The sequence below is a fragment of the Lagopus muta genome, chromosome 5, assembly GCF_023343835.1.
Source record: "Lagopus muta isolate bLagMut1 chromosome 5, bLagMut1 primary, whole genome shotgun sequence".
NCBI lineage: Eukaryota > Metazoa > Chordata > Aves > Galliformes > Phasianidae > Lagopus > Lagopus muta.
Genome location: NC_064437.1, coordinates 22768746 through 22786134, shown reverse-complemented (window position 1 = coordinate 22786134; position 17389 = coordinate 22768746). Strand labels below are relative to the sequence as shown.

Genomic DNA, 17389 nt, shown 5'->3' with positions numbered 1-17389 from the left:
CCCTCCACACTCTGCCAGCCTGGGCTGGCAGCCAGCACCAGGGGTGGCACCCCCAGCATTGCACAGATTCTCTTGGAACTGAGCATCCTCCCCTGCGGGACCCCGCAGCTCTGAGCTGTGCTGACTGCCAGCTGACTGTGAGAGAGGGGTGCCCCAAATGGTGTTGGGGTCATCTCAGGGCTGTTTGACAGCTCGAGGGTGCTCGTGGGCTGCTGGGGCTTGCACACCTCTCCGCAGAGATGCTACGCAGAGCTTTCCAGGCATTGGGAATTTTTGGCCACTGGGGAAAGAAAACAGCTTCTGAAAGGATGTGAGAAGCATTTTTTCAACGAGGGGCTGCAGCAGAGCTGTGCCTCCGAAGAGAGCAGCAGGCAGGCTGTGATCTGCATGGTGTTTATTGTGCAGCAGTGGAGCAATGGAGCAGTGCCCTCCTGCGGCAGTGGCCCAGCTGCTGGAGCTACTCAGGCACCAAAGGGGTTTTGGTCTCCTGTACATTGTGCTCCTTCTCCAACAGGGCCTTGAGCTTGTAGTAATACACCTTGCAGCTGTAGCCCTCCTGGGAGCTGCGCTGGACATGGTTCTTGACTGAGCACAGCGTGGGGAAGATGCGGCAGCATGACATACACTTGTAGCCGTGCTTTGGCGCATGCTGCTCCAAGGAAGCTTCAAGGATGTCTCCAGTGGTGATACTGACCCTGTTGCTGGCACTCTCCGGGGTCTGGAGCTCCTCTGAAGAGCAGGACAAAGAGGCGAGAGCCTCCAAGAGGTTTTTGGGATCCTCAGACTCCCAGGTGCTACTGAGTGGACTGGAGGAGAGGTGCTGCTGAGAGGCTGCTTTGGTGCAGATGAGGTAGCTGTACGGTGAGCACCAAGGTCTGTAGATGGTGCGGGCAGGGAGCTCGCTGCCCACTGAGGCTGTGGAGCTGCGGTCTGCAGAGGAAAGAGGCAAGAGTGAGTCAGGGTCACTGCATGAGCATGGGCACCCATGGGGATGGGAGTGGTGCTGGAGACCCACGAGGAGTCCCACCCTCAGCATAGTGTTCAGCAGAGCCCTTCTCTGCCCAGGGCTCTGGCTGATGGGTTGGTCTGTCTCACTCTGTGCATTGTGGAGGTGACTGCCTCTGTCACCAGACATCCCCCCAGCACTGAGAGCTCACCCAGCAGCCAGCTGGAACTGTCCCACGAAGTGCTGTCCTGACACAGGGGCAGAGCTGGGGGCCATGAGCTGGAGCAGTTGGAGGCAGCATCCCCAGCTTTCAAGGTTCCTGCCGGGAAGACATAAAGGTGAAAAGCACCATCATGCAGAGGTGGACTGCAACAGCAGGATTCCCCTCCCCATTCCTAGAATGCACCTTCTGCCATAAGGGCCCCTGTTACCCCTCTCCTGCCCACGCAGGCAGGTACATCCAGCCAGACCCCTCCTTGCTCCCCTGCCTGGATGCATCCCCGGTGCTCACCAGGCAGGCTGCACTGATCCCAGGAGAGAGTTGCCTCCAGGTTGCCTCTTCTGGGAACATGGGGCATGGCCTCAATCAAAATAGCTGGCATGAAAAATCCATCCATTACCCCTGTGATGTTCTTTGTTGAGGCCCCAGAATCCACCAGCTGGCATTGCTAATGGCTGATGTCACACAGCAGAATATTTTTGGAACACAAGGTTCTGCCCACCTCAGGGTTCTGGGAACCTGATGACTGAGGTGATGCTTGCTGGCTCCAACCTCAGGGCTGGTGGGGGGCAAGGGGCAAGGTGTAGGGACTCAGTCTATTCAAGCTGAGGCCAGTTGAGCATGGGGTGGTGTAGTAATGTGAGATTTTGCACACACATGGCTGCAGCAACTTGGCCACAGCAAGGTAAGTGAGCAGTAGAAAGTGCCACTTGAGGATGTACAGTTCAGAGCCCAGGCAGTGGGTACCCCAGCAAATGAGGGATCCTGGGGGCGTCCCCTTGCTGTATCCCTTGACAAACCTTCTCTCTCTTTCTTTCCACAATCTGCTTCACAAGCTGCTTGGTGTCAGGTAAGAGATGTCGTCAGTGTGCTGGTGGCAGCAATGTGGTGCCCTGAGATTGTTGCTCCCCCACTATGTCCTCACGGCATGCACAACACAGCTGTGGGGCTACAGAAACGGTCTTTCTGTCCCCATATGGTGTCCTCCCCATGCTGCTGGGAGGCAGCCCTGGGATGATCAAGTCCCCGCATCCCGCCTCATAGCCACTCTCTGCTTCCTTTCTTTTCCAGTGGACCATAGTATGTTTGAGAACACCAGTGCTGCCACGGCACCCACCCCACGCCTGCAGCACGTTCCCACTGGTGCCTTGCCACAGCCCTCCCGCCCCGCTGGCAGCCAGCACCTTCGTAACCTGGGCAAGGCCATGGGGGCCAAGATGAACGACTTCCTGCGCCGCAAGGAGCCGGCTGGACCCCCTGACGTGGGAGTGATGGAGGTGAACACCAGCGCCGGCGCTGCACTGGGCGTGGGGCAGTCAGCAAGTGAGGATGGGTGAGTGTCCCTGCCTTGCACAACCCATGTAGAATCCTTTGGGTTGGAAAGCATCACTGCCTCTCTCTGCTTGCAGGAGCATGGGGCTGGATGCTTTTCCCCGGCTGGACCCCCCGCCTCCCATTACCAAGAAGCGGACACCGCGTGCCCTGAAGACCCCGCAGGACATGCTCATTGCACCTCAGCCAGAGGGCAGCAGCACAGAGGAGCCCCATGATCCACCTGCAGCACACGCCGACCTTGCAGAGGAGTGGCCAGGAGTGAAGGACATCTCCCCTGCGGAGCACCCCGGGGTGCTCAGTACGACCGGCATCCCAGGGCCGAGTGGGGACCAGCCCACCACTGTCCTCCCTGTGCCCGACCTCATCCATAAGGGTGGCCTGGAGACCCCACCTCGCACGGAGAAGCCCCTCCGGGAAGTGGGCCTGGAGCAGGAGTTGTCAGGGAGTGCAGGGCATGCAGAGCCATGCACCCCCAGCCGGGAAGCAGAGGGTCCCCATCCTGACCTGCTGTCTTTCGAATAGCAGCGGGCAAAGGGCACTGAGGGGGCTGGCTCTCCCAAACACCTCTCTTTCTGCCACATGCTGTTCTTGGGGTCGTTATTTTGGGGAGAGGAGAGCCCCAGGGCAGCAGGAGGCATCTCTGAAACGGCCTGCGGTGCAGGGATCCTCCACCCCCCACCTCATCTCTTCTCCCCAGGTACCCCGGAGGAGCAGAGCCCGACTCGGGCAGCTGCAGGAGCACCGGCTCCCTGCCCACACCTCTGTCCCACCACCTCCTGTGCCCGCAGGCTCTCATAGCCCAGAGGTGCCCCTCGGCCCGGGGGTATGCACAGCAGGGGTTATCCACACGGGGAACGGGCAAACCGGCAGCTGTGGGCAGCACTTCTGACCCGGAGCACAGCGGTGGCTTCGAGGGGGTTACGGTGAAGGTTACGGTGGGGATTGTGATGGGGATTATGGTGGGGGTTATGATGGGGGTTGTGATGGGGTTATGACGGGGGTCATGGGGAGGGTGAGTCCGGGGGGAAAGCGGTCACTGTGTCACCCACCCCAGCCGCACAGCTGCGTCCCACCCCCGGCCCTGAGGCCAGCGGTGCCGGCGGCACCCTCTATTTATGTTGTTTGGGGTGTGTACGTAGTTTGGGATAAAAGATGCGAATTGCACAATAAAGGTTTTTTTTGTAACCCACCGACACACGGAGCGCCCGCGCAAACGGGGCGGGGCGGGGCCAGGAAAGCGGGGCGGGGTGAGTGGGCGCGGCCTGGGGGTGCGGTGCCCCGCCTCTCCCCGCCCCACTTCCGGTGTCATGGCGGCCGCAGAGCGGCGTCGGCCGGGTCGGGGTGCGGGCGCGGGGCGGGCGTCGGCGCGGCGAGGCGGCGGTAACAGCGGTAGCGGCGGGGCGATGTGAGCGGGCGGCGCCATGTCGGGGTGCGTGTGGGGCGCGGCGCCGCCGCTGCTGCTGGAGGCGCTGGGCCGGCTGTGGGAAGTGCAGGCGCCGCTGGGCAGCGGCTCCTCGGCCTCCGTGTACCGGGTGCGCTGCTGCGGGGACCCGCGGGCCCCTCCCGGCGCCGTTAAGGAGTTCGTGCCGCCCCCTGCCCGTCCCGGCCCCGCGCGCCGCCCCGGCGCCCGCCCGCCCGCCGCCGACTGCGCCGAGTACGGCTTCCGCAAGGAGCGCGCCGCGCTCGAGCAACTCCGCGGGCACCGCAACATCGGTAACGGCCGCCCTTCCCTCCCCCCTCCCCGCTCCCAGGGCGCTCTGGGGATACGAGGCCTCGGCCCCACGGGGACTGTGGCTGCAGGGTGGGCACGGGGGGCGGCCTGGGATGGGATCCCCTGACGGCGGCCTTCTTCCTGGAGGCTCCCTAGGCCGCCGGGGCAGGAGGTATCGCCCTCGCCGGCAGGGCTGCTCCTGTCGGCTGCGCCACACGCGGGGGGGCTGTGGGTGGGTTTCTCCTGGGCTCCGTTCTCTAGGTGTCGTACGGCGCTGCCTGCCGCGGCTCGGTGGGCAGCGATAGGGAAGAGCGCCATCGCTGTGTGGTTGCTCCTGACCGAGGTTTACGACCTGTATCGCTGCAGTGACTCTGTACGGCGTGTTCACCAACCACTACTCGGCCAATGGCCCGTCCCGCTGCCTGCTGCTGGAGCTGCTGGACATCAGCGTGTCCGAGCTGCTGCTGCACTCCAGCAACCAGGGCTGCTCCATGTGGATGATCCAGCACTGCGCCCGCGATGTCCTGGAAGCCCTGGCCTTCTTGCACCACAAAGGCTACGTGCACGCAGACCTCAAGCCACGCAACATCCTGTGGAGCGCGGAGGAGGAGTGCTTTAAGCTCATCGACTTTGGACTTAGCTTCAAAGAGGGGAATCAGGTTTGGAATGCTCTGCTCTCTCAAAAGCAGTCGCTCTGTCTTGAGCTGTGCAGATCTGTGCTGCTTTCAGCTGCTGGGTGTAGGAGGGGAGGTAGCATGGTCAGAATGGGCTGGTGCTGAGGGTTTCCTGGAAGGCTGAACTGTTAGCTGGGTCAGGAAACAGAAGCTGTGATCCCATTCCCTGTGCATGTCTCTGGTTAGCGTCAGTGTCTACGCACAGTTGTGGATTCCAGAGTTAATGATACAACTTCCTGGAAAGTTTGCTGTTTTTTGCGTGGTCAGACTGGTGGGAGCAGCTAGCTCTGTCAGATCTCCTTTTATCATCTCATATCGCATGTAGTAGTAATCCAGGCTTTGCTGTCAGCCAGTTGCATCATCCCTAGCAGCGTCCTTGCTCTTGTCTTTACTTTCATCTTATCTTCAGCAGCTTCCCTTTCTGTTATCCTGGATGCTTCTTTCCCACGTCATTGTGCTGACCAGAACCCTGGCCGTGGCTAGGTGGCGTTTGTTCTTTCCCAACATGGTCAGGTCTGTGCCTGCTTTGTGCTGCTTTCCTTCCCTCACTGTCACTTGTTTGTTTTGGTGACCGGTTGTTTTTGTAAATTTGTTTTTGCCCCTTTTATTCTCTTCTGTGGCCTCCGTTGAAAGCATGGACTGCTTGACTTTCTGCAGATAGCCTCAGGAGGTTCTGCAGTTGGCTCGATGGAACTGCCTTTCATCCCTCCTGGTAACCTTCTCTGAGGGGTATCAGGAATCTGATCTGATCTGAATTCTCATCAGATAGCCTCTTAACAAATGAGCCTTTAGTCACAGGGTGGTAGGTGGTGAGTGAGCTGTGACTCTTCTTTACACGCATCCTGCCTTGTCCCTTTCCTCACCCTCAGAACATGTCAGAGATCGTACATTCACGTATTTCTTTGACTGGTCTACCCGGTATTGACAGTTAGGCTCACTGATCTGTGAATATCTGAGAACTGCGTGGGCGACCTGTCTGAATTCTTTGGTACGGCTGATTTGAATGTGTGTGCTTAGCAGCTTCTCCTTGTTGTGTTTGGTTTTCCCACATTCTTGGCTGAACACCATTTCGTGCTGGTAATCTGTCGCTATCAGCAGAAACCACTCTTCTGGTGTCCTGTGTCTGATGCAGATATATTTTTTTCCTTCAGGTCTGTGTTTTGCTGCTTGCTCAGTGAGTTGCATCTTAATAGTTGACCGTGTTTTATTTGCTTCCACCATTTCTTCCAATCTGCTCTCTTTGGGCTGAATTTCTTTCTCTGATTCTTGTAATTACTCTGGCTGTTGAGATGAACCATCTGACCCTGCTTTGAATATGTACTGGATGTCAGCCTCTATTCTCCGCCCCTGCTCAGCAGAATATATGTGTGAATTTCTTATCTTAGTCAAGACCATGTTCCTCACACTTCTGACAGCTCTGCCAGCATTATCCTTACGTAATTTTTCTACAGTTACTGTTTAACAGGGAATGGCTGTACACAGAGCAAGGTCTCAACCACGTAAATCTCTCAACATATTTCACATGGTAGGAGTGAAATTCCATCTCTCTATTTTTGCCAGTGGCAATGACCACTGTGTTCTCTGCATTTTGAAACGTCCTTTAGTGGGGCTGCTGAACTGCTGCTTTTACCTTGCTAGAGGTTCTGTTCTTTGTTGATCAGAGAGGGGTACCCTACTGTGCAGTTTATCTTTTTTGGTTCATGAAATGCTGCTGAGCTCTGTTGCTTATAAATGCCATTTGTAGACTTTATTTTCAATTGGAGAAGCAGGTTGTTTTGGTTTTAATATATCCCCTATGTAAGAATTCCCAGTCTTGTGCCTTGTCCAGGAAGTAGTCTCATATTCTTCTGTTGTTCCTTGAGTTACATCAGTGTATTATTGAACAGATACTGGACAGAGGATGACTAGACAAAGCCATGTCTGTCTGATGTAGTGTTGGCTGTGGGTAGGAGCTTGGATGGGAAACTTTCAGAGCTGCCCCCCAATCCTCACAACAGCCCTCGTGTGATTCTGTCGTTGTCTTGTTTTAACTAGGCAGTGTGTGGGTATTTTCCTCTGCCAGCCACAGCAGCTGAGCAAGTATTGATTGCTGCAGCACTTCTGACTGCAAGGGGAGAGAAGGAAGAGGTGCGTGGGAAGCAGCTTTGATAATTCCTCGTCTGGGTGTTAAATGCCTGCTTCATTCTTCTAATATTTTGTTCTGGAGATCATCAGTGCTTAAATAATGAAGGCTGTTACTGATCTTCACTGTTCAGACTGAGCTGTTTGTGCTCTGGTACATGGAGCACATTTTGTGTGTTCCATCCACCCTTATTCTGAAACTTCCAATGTCCTCTGTACATGCAATGTGACATCCAGGTTCTTTCTCCCAGCAGTGCTGTAATTCAGAGAGCTCAGGTGTTAGTGGGATGACTGCTGTGTTGCTGGGGGGTGTTTTCTCTTCCAGGTAGTCTTATTGTTTTGTTTTCTTTTTCCCATCATCAACACAGCAGTGCAGCAAGTTGAGCTGCCTTCTGACCACACAGTACTGACTGTACTATGCTTTCAGTAAATTTAGCAACAGTATTTTGGTGACCCATCTGTAAACTCATTTGAGAGTAGAGCACTTGTATCTGTGAAATTAACTTCATGTGTTTGCTTGGTCTCCTGTAGGATGTGAAATATATTCAAACAGACGGGTATCGGGCTCCAGAGGCAGAACTGCAGAACTGCCTAGCACAGGCAGGGCTCCAGAGTGAGACGGAGTGTACCTCTGCTGTGGATCTGTGGAGTCTGGGAATCGTTTTACTGGAAATGTTCTCAGGAATGAAACTGAAACATACAGTCCAATCTCAGGAATGGAAGGTGAGCAAGAACTGCTGCTGGCTTACACCAAACGAGTTCTCCTCCTGCTTATTTGTACCTTAGATTTGTAAGGTAGCACCTGGCAACTAGAAAGTATTTCCTTGATGTTTCTATAATCCTATTGACCTGGGAATTAAGATTTCAAAGCCTTAAAGACCTCTGGGCTCTGTAGGACTGTCTGAACACTGTCTGTGCTCAGCCTACTGAAATTGCACAGCTCCAGGACTCTGTTTCTGGAGCCTGTCTCTCCTCACGAGCTGTGAGGTGAATTTTTCTGACTGTAGTGTTGCACAGATGGAAGAATGAAATAGCTAGGTGGTGACTAGTTCAGCAGCACCATGCTGCTCAACAATTATTTGCTGTTTCTACCATAATGTCTAACTTTGGACCCTTTCTAGCCTAACCTGCTGTAGGGAACCCACTTGTGCAGGAGGGTTGGACTAGGCAATCTCCAGAGGTCCCTTCCAGCCTGTATGTTTCTGTGATTCTGTGTTAGCTCGAATTTGGGATTTTTTTCTCCTACGTCTTTATCCTGAGAAAACAAGAGGAAGGCTCTGTATTATGAGCCTTGAGCCGGATTCTGTCCTCTCCTTTCTGTGAAATAACTTTGTTTCCTGCTTCCCTTCCCAGTAACAGTATCCTTTCAACATCATAAGGTTCTCAGTGAGAACAAATCTGTGTACACATGACGCTTTCCAGCTTTCACATGGGCAAATGACTCAATCTGAGGTGAGCCTGCAGCATCAGGGATCTCTAGTGTAACACCAGAGTGTCGGAGCCCTCTGCATCCAGTTCAGAAAATGATGCTTAACCCACCTCTCCCAGAACCTAGGGTATTGCAAGCTTTGCACTGTTATTTGCTTTCATCCCTAATGACTGCTGCTTCTTCTTTTCAGACAAACAGTTCTGCCATCATTGATCGCATTTTTGCCAGTGAAGGGGTGGTTAATTCAGCCATTCCAGCTTATCACCTCAGAGACCTTATTAAAAGGTACCTTTACTGCATTTTATGAAATGTTGCTTAAAGATGTGCCCTGTGAAGTCTTGTGCCTTGCTCTTGGCAACTTAAAGCCTACTCCCACCACTTTTTTTTTTTATTAAATGCCCTTGTCACTGTGCTAGCAACAAGTGCAAGCATTATCTGTGTCAGCACTTCACACCAGTGAGTCTGTATTTGGGTAAAACTGGAAAAGTAACAGTGCAGTGAAAACTTTGCTGCTTTAGGGGGACTATTGTGAGAAACAAAAAAGGGGCAGACAGGATTCAAATATATTTGTGCAACTGTGTGCTGAGAGGTCTGCAGAAGAGATCTTCCTGACTTGTGACAGTTCTTTGAAGCTGCAGAGTGTATGAAGCCACAACTTGGCAGAGAGCCACTTCTCAAGTTCAGCTGGGGATGCTCTCAGGCAAGCCCTGGGTTATTGGCTGCTTTGAATCCCATTTGTGACAAGATGTGGGAGCTCCTTGGAATGCAGTCATTTTTGTGTGACTGTAGATGTATGTACGTCTGAGACAAGGGTGGAATAGCTTGGAGAGGTGAAGCTGGAACATATAGTGTTCATTGTAAACCTGTAAGTGAGAAACTTCCTTAACTTGGTGTTGAAATGCATCTCAGAGCAACACCTCTTGTATTATGCTTTGCAGATGCTCTCAAGGAATCCTTCTGGTGTGATTAAGCCGTGAATTGGAAGATGTGCTCTTGACTGTTCTTTTCGTACCATAAGTGCCGTAAAGATAGGATATTCCTCAGTACTGCCTTCTAGCCCAAATTGAATTTGTTGATGAAAGAATGTTGAATGCAAGAGCATAAGGATGTCTTTTCTCTTCCAGCATGCTTCATTGTGACCAAGGCAAGCGAGCCTCTGCTGAAAAGGCTTTGTGCAGCCCATTCTTCAGCATTCCCTTTGGTAAGCTGTGCATGTTGTCTTTGCTCACATGGTTGTGCATTTGTTTCCTGTCTTGTCCTCATTGCTGCTGGTTTTGTGGCACTTGTCAGACCTCTGGTACTGCAGCAGGCTGGTCGAGTGCTGTCCTTGTTCTCAGCACTGCTTTGTCCCAGTGGATGTGTGGGCTGTCACTTTTCCTTCCCAGTAAATTCTGCTCAGATTTAACTGATTGAGAATGCACTGACAGCATTATTCAACCAAGGGGACAGAAATAACCAAGGTGCTTAACTGGAATTATTACCATTAAGGTGCTTTTGAAGCGTGCAATGCTATTTATGGTAGGTGGATGGATTTTACTATGCTAACAGATTCCCAGGTCAGAAGCCAGGAATATGAGCAATAACTGGTGGTCGCATCTGCTGCTGCCTCCTCTTTGCAGGCTGAGCAGTCCCAATGTGTTCTCACAGTGCTGGAGCCCATCTTGGGCCTGGAAAGCAGGGAGCAAGTCAGGGCCTGCCTCTTGTGGGGTCCATGTGGCAGGTCAGACAGATGCCACCTCTTTTTGATCTGAAGATTTCTCTTCAATAGAGAAAAAAGGTGGTGTATCCCAGGACCCTCCCTGTGTGGATTGCTGTCAGCAAAAGATGGGCTGTGACAGTCCTGTTCAGGCTTATACCCCTCTGCATTTCATGTTCCAAAAGCAATACGGTAGCACTGTTCAGAGCTTCCCTGCTCTCAGGAGCACTGGTGAAAAGCTCCACGTCCATCTTTTCTGCAGCATAAATCAATGCATCCAGCTTCTTGATGGGATAGCATTTTCCCTTAAATCTGAGCCCTACTTTTCCTAAGCTACTTGCTGTAGCTTGCAGTGAAAGCTGTTAAATATTGCATCTTCTGAGGTTGCGTTTAGATGTTGGGGTCTCTGCATATTGAGCAAAAGTAACAAACTCATTCCTCTTTTAAAACTTCTCTCGCATTTCAGAAACTGTGGCTGTTGTAATCAAAGCCACCTTCCATAAAAGGAGTTGAACCTTTCTGCCAGACTTGCTTTAGAGCAGAGGGAATAGTATATTGGCACTGCTTTCTGGTCTCATTTTGAACACACAGGCCTTAAACTGTACCTGTTTGTACTAGGAAGGTGCTTCTGTGGTTAGTGCTACAAGATTATACAACAGCTTCAATTTTTCTTAGTTGCTGGTTGTCTTCTTTGCCCAGGTTATACGTAAGCATGTCTGCACAAAGAAGCATTTACAGTTGCTTTCCTACGAAGGCAGAATATGATCCGTTGTTACCTTTCACTTGGACACAGCTGTTCTGTTTAGAGCAAAGACAGCTGAGAATGGCTTTCCTTGTCATTTACAGCCAAGTCTTTACTTCCCAATCCCTCAGCTCCTTTCCTGAATTGCTTGTAGACTGCAGCATGCTGTGTTGTCAGTGTGGTTGGTATCATCTGAAACTGAATAGGAGCATTGCTCCTAGGCAAAAAGTACACCCTAGGATAGAAAAGTATTGCAAGAAATGCATTTGTCAGGTGGCTCTGAGTTGTAGGTGTTTGTTTGTCTCCCTTCTCTTGATTTCTGCTCCTGTAAAGTTGTTCACAGGATCTCACCTTCATTATGTGGCCTGAACTTGTTAGCGCTGCTTGATGTAATTCATCATTTTCCCTTTTTCTGATGCAAGATCGTGTGCAGGTCTTCAAAACAACATGTTGCATTTGGATTTTGAAGATGTTAAGGGAAGAACTTGAATATAGTGTAGAATCAGCTGAGCCTTGTGCCTTAGCATAGCTTAAGAACTGAAGTTATACAAGCTGTCTGGCTTGTTTCTAGCTTGTCTGGTACCAGTAACAGGAGGAGCAGGTTGCAGAATAGTTCTTTCATCTTCTCTCATTGCTGTATATGAGGGGTAGTTTGCTCAACTATCATAGCCCTTGAGTCTCATCAAGTTCTAAATCTGAGCTAAGCAGGCACAATGCTAGTCTTAATTGCTGTTAGCTTGGTAATTTCAAAAGCAGTTTCAAGTGCTGGCCTCAGTATAATTGCAGACTGTACTGAATCCTTTGGGAGAATCTATCTGTTCACAGGCAGATATGTTGGAAACGGGGAAAATACATTGTCTGTGTAAGTGCAGGTAATAATAGATTGAAGCAAAGCTGTATTGCAAAGAGCAGCCAGTTCTTGTGTATGACAGGAGTGCATGTTGAATCAGCTTTGTCTTTGTGCTCCTTTGATTTCTTTTGTTTTCTCTAACTCTGTGGGTGTCAAACAGCTCCCCATATCGAAGATTTGGTGATGCTCCCCACACCTGTGCTGAGGCTGCTGAATGTTCTAAGCGATGCTTCTCTGCAGAGTGAAGAAGAATATGAAGGTTGGTATGTGTGCTCTGCATTTCCCACGTAGCAGTGTCATCTTAACTGTTTTGTTTGGATTTGGTGATGAGAGAGCAACCAGAGGAGCAATTAACAGGCGCAAGAATAATGAGCTTCTCAGCTGAGCTCTGATACCAAAAGGGTCAGCTGTGCCAACAAAAAGTAGGCTAAGACTGAAAGATTGAGCCAGAATGCAGAGCATATAGGGAATTCTTAAAGAATCCCAGGTATAAAAAAAAATTTCCTATCTGTTGAAGTGCTTACAGAACCTGTAATGTGTTTGTGGCTCTGAGCTTCTGCAGAACGTGCACAGGACTCTGTGGAGCCCAGGAGCAGGATCCTCAATAGTTTACTGGTTGACTTATCCAAGATCTCATAAGAGAACTGAAATAAATTGAGTTCTTAAACTGTAACAAAGCTATACTTGATAGGTAACAAGGCATGCTTGTGGAATTTACTTTTCTGCTTGCTTTCCAATCCCAATGAGTGGGCACAAGCTAGAGATCTCAGGGGATAGAAGTTTAAAAGGCTGTGTTCTGCTCACACAAAGACTGCTTTGTAGCAGCTACTTTAGATCCCTTCCTCCAAGTGCCATAACCAAAAATAAGTCACAAATCCTGAACGATTTAGCTACTGGAAGGCCAGGCTTCACGTGCAAGGAGAAGTACTGTCTGTTCTCAAGGATTCCCTGCCTGCACGTCTGTGACTGGGGCTCAGTTCAGACACTCTCTTGTTACATGTGGCTGTTGAGCAGTATCAATTTCTGTGGTGGGAATTCTTGATCATTGATTTTAAATTGGAGAGGAAAAGATTGTGTTGACTGGAAGTTCTGGATGTGTTCATTTAGCCTTTGGTTGTTTCTTAGCACACTCTAGTTTGCAAAGTGAAAGACAGCCAGCTCTTTCCTTTTCAGATATCCTGGAAGACATAAGGGAGGAGTGTCAGAAATATGGACCAGTGGTTTCCTTGCTTATTCCAAAGGAAAATCCTGGTAAAGGCCAAGTAAGTGAATGGAGGGAAGAGGCTGTGCGTTCATTCTCATGGTCACTCTGAGTGCTGCAGGACTGCTTTCTCAGCTCCTGACTGGCAACAGTGCTAAAAATAACTGGTTGTCGTGAAGGACAGCACACGTTCCTTCCCAGATATGTACAGTGCCCTAACCTGAAAGGACCCCAAAAACAGCTTTAGAAAAGGGTCTGGAATATGGGAGAGAATGGGAGAAACCAATGCGTAGGAGAGGAAGTGTTGAGGATGCAGAGCATTACCATAATTTCTCCCACCCTACAAAACACACTGTCTGCAGAAATGAGGAGTGAGAATTGAAATTGCAGCTCAGGGGTGCATCTTCTTCCTTTTTAGCTCCACTGCCCTGGATTCCTCCACAGATGGAGGGGGAAAAATTTGCTTAGAGACTGTTTTCTCAGTTGCAGAGTTGGGAGGGGGGCAGGTGGCATGGTGCCCCAGGGGCATTACTTTTCCTCTCTCTTTTTCAGGTCTTTGTTGAATATGCAAATGCTGGTGATTCCAAAGCTGCCCAAAAAATGCTGACTGGAAAGATTTTTGATGGCAAGTTTGTTGTGGCTACGTTTTACCCACTGAGTGCCTATAAGAGAGGATATCTGTACCAAAACTTGCTGTAGGCAGTAGCAACAATCAGGAGAGTTGTCTCACTCCTCTTCCTCACGTATTTTACAGTTGAATGTACAAAAGAGCTTCCTAGCCCTGCTTCTGAGTCATCTGTAAAGGAGAGATGCAAAGGACTGAAACGGGCTTTGAAACCTTTACTGCTGCTTTGTGATGTGCAGAGGAGGCCTGGATGGCTTTAAGCGTGTGCTTGTGTGTGTGTATGTGTGTGTAGTGCTTGCTTGTTTACATTGGATGTTTGGCTTTGCCTGCCCCTGCGGGCACTGCGGTGACTGGAAGGTGGCTGCGGGAGCCTTGCAGGCAGAGCAGGTCTCAGCAAGCACTTTCAAATGATGGAAGTGAGACCACTGAATGTCCTGGCCTTAGCCTGGTTTTGCTCTGCGGAGAGGATTTCTTTATTAAGCTTTCCTATGATACCTGTGCTCTCCTCTAATGAGGAGGAAGAAGGCTTCCCTGCCTTTGCTGTTTGTGGTGAATCGAGCAGAAGCACCATTCTCATCCTCTCAAGATTGTATTGGGAAGACTTGGAGTCTCCGCTTCCCTTAGAGCAAAAGGAAGGAAGCAGGAAAATGGTACCTGCTGAGCCTGCAGTGCTACCCTGTCACTGACTGGTGATCTGAGAAGAGCCGCATGTCTCACCTGGCACAGATGGCATGCTGGGCTCGGGGAGCGAGGGATGGCTGAGCTGAACTTGCTTGTGTGTGTGGGATAGGCAGGGACTGACTGGGTGTGGTTAAATGTCGTCAGAGCAGTGCCAGCCTCAGTCCCAACACAACCTGTAAGCACTTTGTAGCCTGAGGTGATGTGAAAACTGTCACATGGAGTCATCTTTCTAGCCTGCACCCTGTGCTGGCACTGACGCTCTGAGCTCTGATGCCAAATCATCTGTAATATGCAAGTGTCTTCAGGTGGTGCTTTTGGAAAGGGGTGTGCAGTATTCTTTGTGTGTCTGCAGGACTTCTGCCTGAGAGTCTTACAAGAAATAATGTATTTGTCTGTTGTAGGTTCCACGCTTGGCTTTTCTGTGTTGTGCATTTTGTTTTTGCATTAACCCACTAGACTTGTTGTAGATTAGAAGCACTGACACTTTTGGTCCTTAATAGGTTGCACAAAGGGCCTGAGGCAATCTGAGATCCTGTTTGGAAAGGGCTTGGTCAGTAATGACTCTTAACTGGCCAGATTGATGTCTTTCCCAGTGTCAGGGACAACAGCCACAGGCTTCTGGAGAAAGAACCTGGGTGAACAGCATCACCACTCCCCTCTCTGCTCATGTGGCTTTAATGCATAGGCAAAAGATCCCTAGAGCAGCTGCTAGCATGGAGCAGCCAGATGGTTGCTTCTCAGGGGCACACAGACCCATGTCTGTGTGCAGGGACAGACAGCCCTGCACAGAGGGGAATAGCATATTCCAGCATGCAGCCCTGGTACCAGGTTAGTGATGAGGAGAGCCCTCCTATCACAAACCCTCCTGAATTCTTTTCTCCAGCTGGAATACTTGAAGGCAGCTGCCCAAAACTGTCTCTGACAGTTAATAATACCTGAATTACCTTGCAGTTTACTTCCTTGCAGTTTACTTCTTGCATCTTGCTGATGCTGGACTTGCTGGAATCCTGCACTTAAATGGTCCTCCTGATTTTTGCCCTGTGTGTGCATGTGTGCAGTGTGTTGGAAGAACCGACATCTGTAGCGTTTCACTATTCTCTGTGCTGGCGTGGAGGCCTGTCTACTACAGCCCTTGCCAAACTTACCCAGAAAGGACCAATCTCTTTGAATTTTCTGTAGCCTTTGAGGTGGTAGATTTTCCAGGAATAAAAATCCCACGGTGTGTTTTAAGGTATGATTTGCTGATCAGACTGTACCCAGAATTATACTACTTTGGTGTACGTAGCTGTAAAGCAGCTTTGCTTAGATGGGGTGTGTGATTCATTGCTTTTAATTCAACTGTCCTTGCAGTGAAGCAGCTTTATTGTCTGGGAGGATCCAGATGATGGTTGGATTAGGGTTTTTTCCTATGTGAAGAGCAGTGTTTAATTTGTATCAAGTGCTCTAAATGTTGCTAGGTAGTAACTGACCTCCTCAGATCTGAGTTTTTGCTGTCTCTGGCAGGCTTGGCCATTGGTACCGGCACTTTGGCCCAGGAATTCCCAGGTTCAGTGCCATTATGTCAGCAGCACAGAGCTGGCTGTGTTGTGCCTCAGCTGGCAGAGGCAGGGCTGAGGGATCTGCCCAGCTAAGTGTCAGCCATGGTAGCATGGAAGGCTCTCAGCGATGGTGGGACCTGTGCATCTCTCCAGTGCTGGGAGCTGCTCTGCTCTCTTTCAAGCTTATCTCCTTTTCAGGCAGTTGGCTTTGAATTTTTGGTTAAAGGTGAGAGCTGTGCCAGGAACTACATACATCTGAAGATGCAAACTCCTGCCGACACATTCTCTCACTCAATGAGACCAGGCTTGAGTGCTGATTCGAGCAAAAAACCTAAGGCTGTTGTTTTTTTTTGTTTTGTTCCCTGCTGGCTGGAGTTGAAGATGCTGATCTCTGTCACTGGATCCAGTCCCTGACTTTTCCCTGCAGGCTGCAGGGAGGTGTAGAAATTCCTCAGAACAGAAGCATTTTAGCATTATCTGTCACTTATCTGCCTGCAGCTTGATAGAAGAAGGCTCTGAAACTCACCCTGGTGTCTCAGTGAGCTCTTGGTGGTTTGGCATAAGTTCCAGCCCTGCTAAAGCCTGTGTTCCTTAACTCTAGATTGTACCTGAGTGTGCGTGATGGTTCGATCTAAAGTGACTGTTTGGCTGTGGATGGGCATGGCTCTCCTTGTCTCACAGTACTACTTGCTGAAGGGGTGAGGTGTTGAGGTTTTCCCCCAGGTGCTTGCAGGTTTCTTGGTCTGTGCTGCAGGTAGAGCTTCCTCCTATGAGCTGTCCTTCTCTACAGCAGTGCTGGGTCTTTCCCTGGTGCTGCAGCTGTCACTGGGGTCATGTTCCCAGTGCAGGCTGTGGAGCTCTTGCAGCGTCTGGAGAGGAAATTGTGGCTGGAAGAAGGTGTCATGTGGGGAGAAATCTGCTTCAGGGAAAAGGATGAAAGGTGAAGTCTCTGGAGACAGCACAGCTGTGAGCGGTGTCCCTGTGCAGGGCTTTTCCTGGCTCTTAAAGCTGAGGGCCGAAGGTGGAATGAAATCCAGCAGCCAGTTTCAGCTGCTGTGTGCGTGCATGTGTGTGAGCAGGATGATAAAGTTCTTTGCGCTTCCAGCTCTTTATTACATCCAGGGAGAGTAACTCTGGGTCACTGCTTGAGGCACGGCCAGATCCCATCTTCATTTCCAGCTCCATCCCCGCTGCTCTCGGCACGGTGCCGGCACGGCACACCTTGGCTCGTCCTCCTCGAGCACTCGGCGCAGCCCCTCCCTCCCCCTCTCCGGATCCGTGACCTCGCTCTCCATCCGGGTTAGGTGTGAGCCGTCGTACCCTGTCACGCTGAGCGGCCGTGCGCTCGTTCCCTCACCGATGATCAATAAATGACGCTTGGAGACACGGCAGCGTGCAGCCAGCTTCATTCGCGCGTCATCCACATGGCGGGGCCGGGAAGCGGCGGGACCGCGCCGGATTTGCGGCTCCCTGCGGGAGCGGTGCCTCACGGCTGCCCGTAAGCGGGGGCTGAGGGCCAGGCCGCGTTGCGCAACCGCCCCGTCCTCACGGCGGCTCCTCGGGGAGGGGGCGCGGCCCCTGCGAAATGACGCGCGTGGCGCCACGAGCTGCTGTGACCGC

The 17389-nt window shown here is 51.1% G+C and overlaps 3 protein-coding genes across 5 annotated transcripts in view; 2 read left to right on the top strand and 1 right to left on the bottom strand.

Moving 5' to 3' along the window:
* Positions 1-3494, top strand: part of LOC125693248 (nitric oxide synthase 1 adaptor protein) — a 31110-nt gene extending 27616 nt beyond the window's left edge. For 2 of the 3 annotated variants that reach the window (XM_048944918.1, XM_048944915.1), the window contains exons 11-12: positions 2238-2499; positions 2576-3493. In XM_048944918.1, the coding sequence (XP_048800875.1) occupies positions 2238-2499; positions 2576-3023 (710 nt within the window). In that variant the 3' untranslated portion in view covers positions 3024-3493. Of the gene's footprint in view, positions 1-2237; positions 2500-2575 lie in introns of all 3 variants that reach the window. The other variant, XM_048944916.1, reaches the window with a different exon arrangement.
* Positions 57-2229, bottom strand: SPATA46 (spermatogenesis associated 46). Its single transcript, XM_048944938.1, has 3 exons — positions 1458-2229; positions 1158-1265; positions 57-930 (listed from the first exon to the last, which is right to left on the bottom strand). Exons 1-3 carry the CDS (start codon positions 1561-1563, stop codon positions 458-460), a joined length of 687 nt encoding a protein of 228 aa, XP_048800895.1. The 5' UTR covers positions 1564-2229; the 3' UTR covers positions 57-457.
* Positions 3495-3818: 324 nt separating the features above from the next.
* Positions 3819-17155, top strand: UHMK1 (U2AF homology motif kinase 1). Its single transcript, XM_048944928.1, has 8 exons — positions 3819-4214; positions 4579-4871; positions 7539-7730; positions 8627-8721; positions 9561-9637; positions 11885-11983; positions 12898-12986; positions 13478-17155. Exons 1-8 carry the CDS (start codon positions 3923-3925, stop codon positions 13622-13624), a joined length of 1284 nt encoding a protein of 427 aa, XP_048800885.1. The 5' UTR covers positions 3819-3922; the 3' UTR covers positions 13625-17155.
* The last annotated feature ends 234 nt before the right edge of the window (positions 17156-17389 follow it).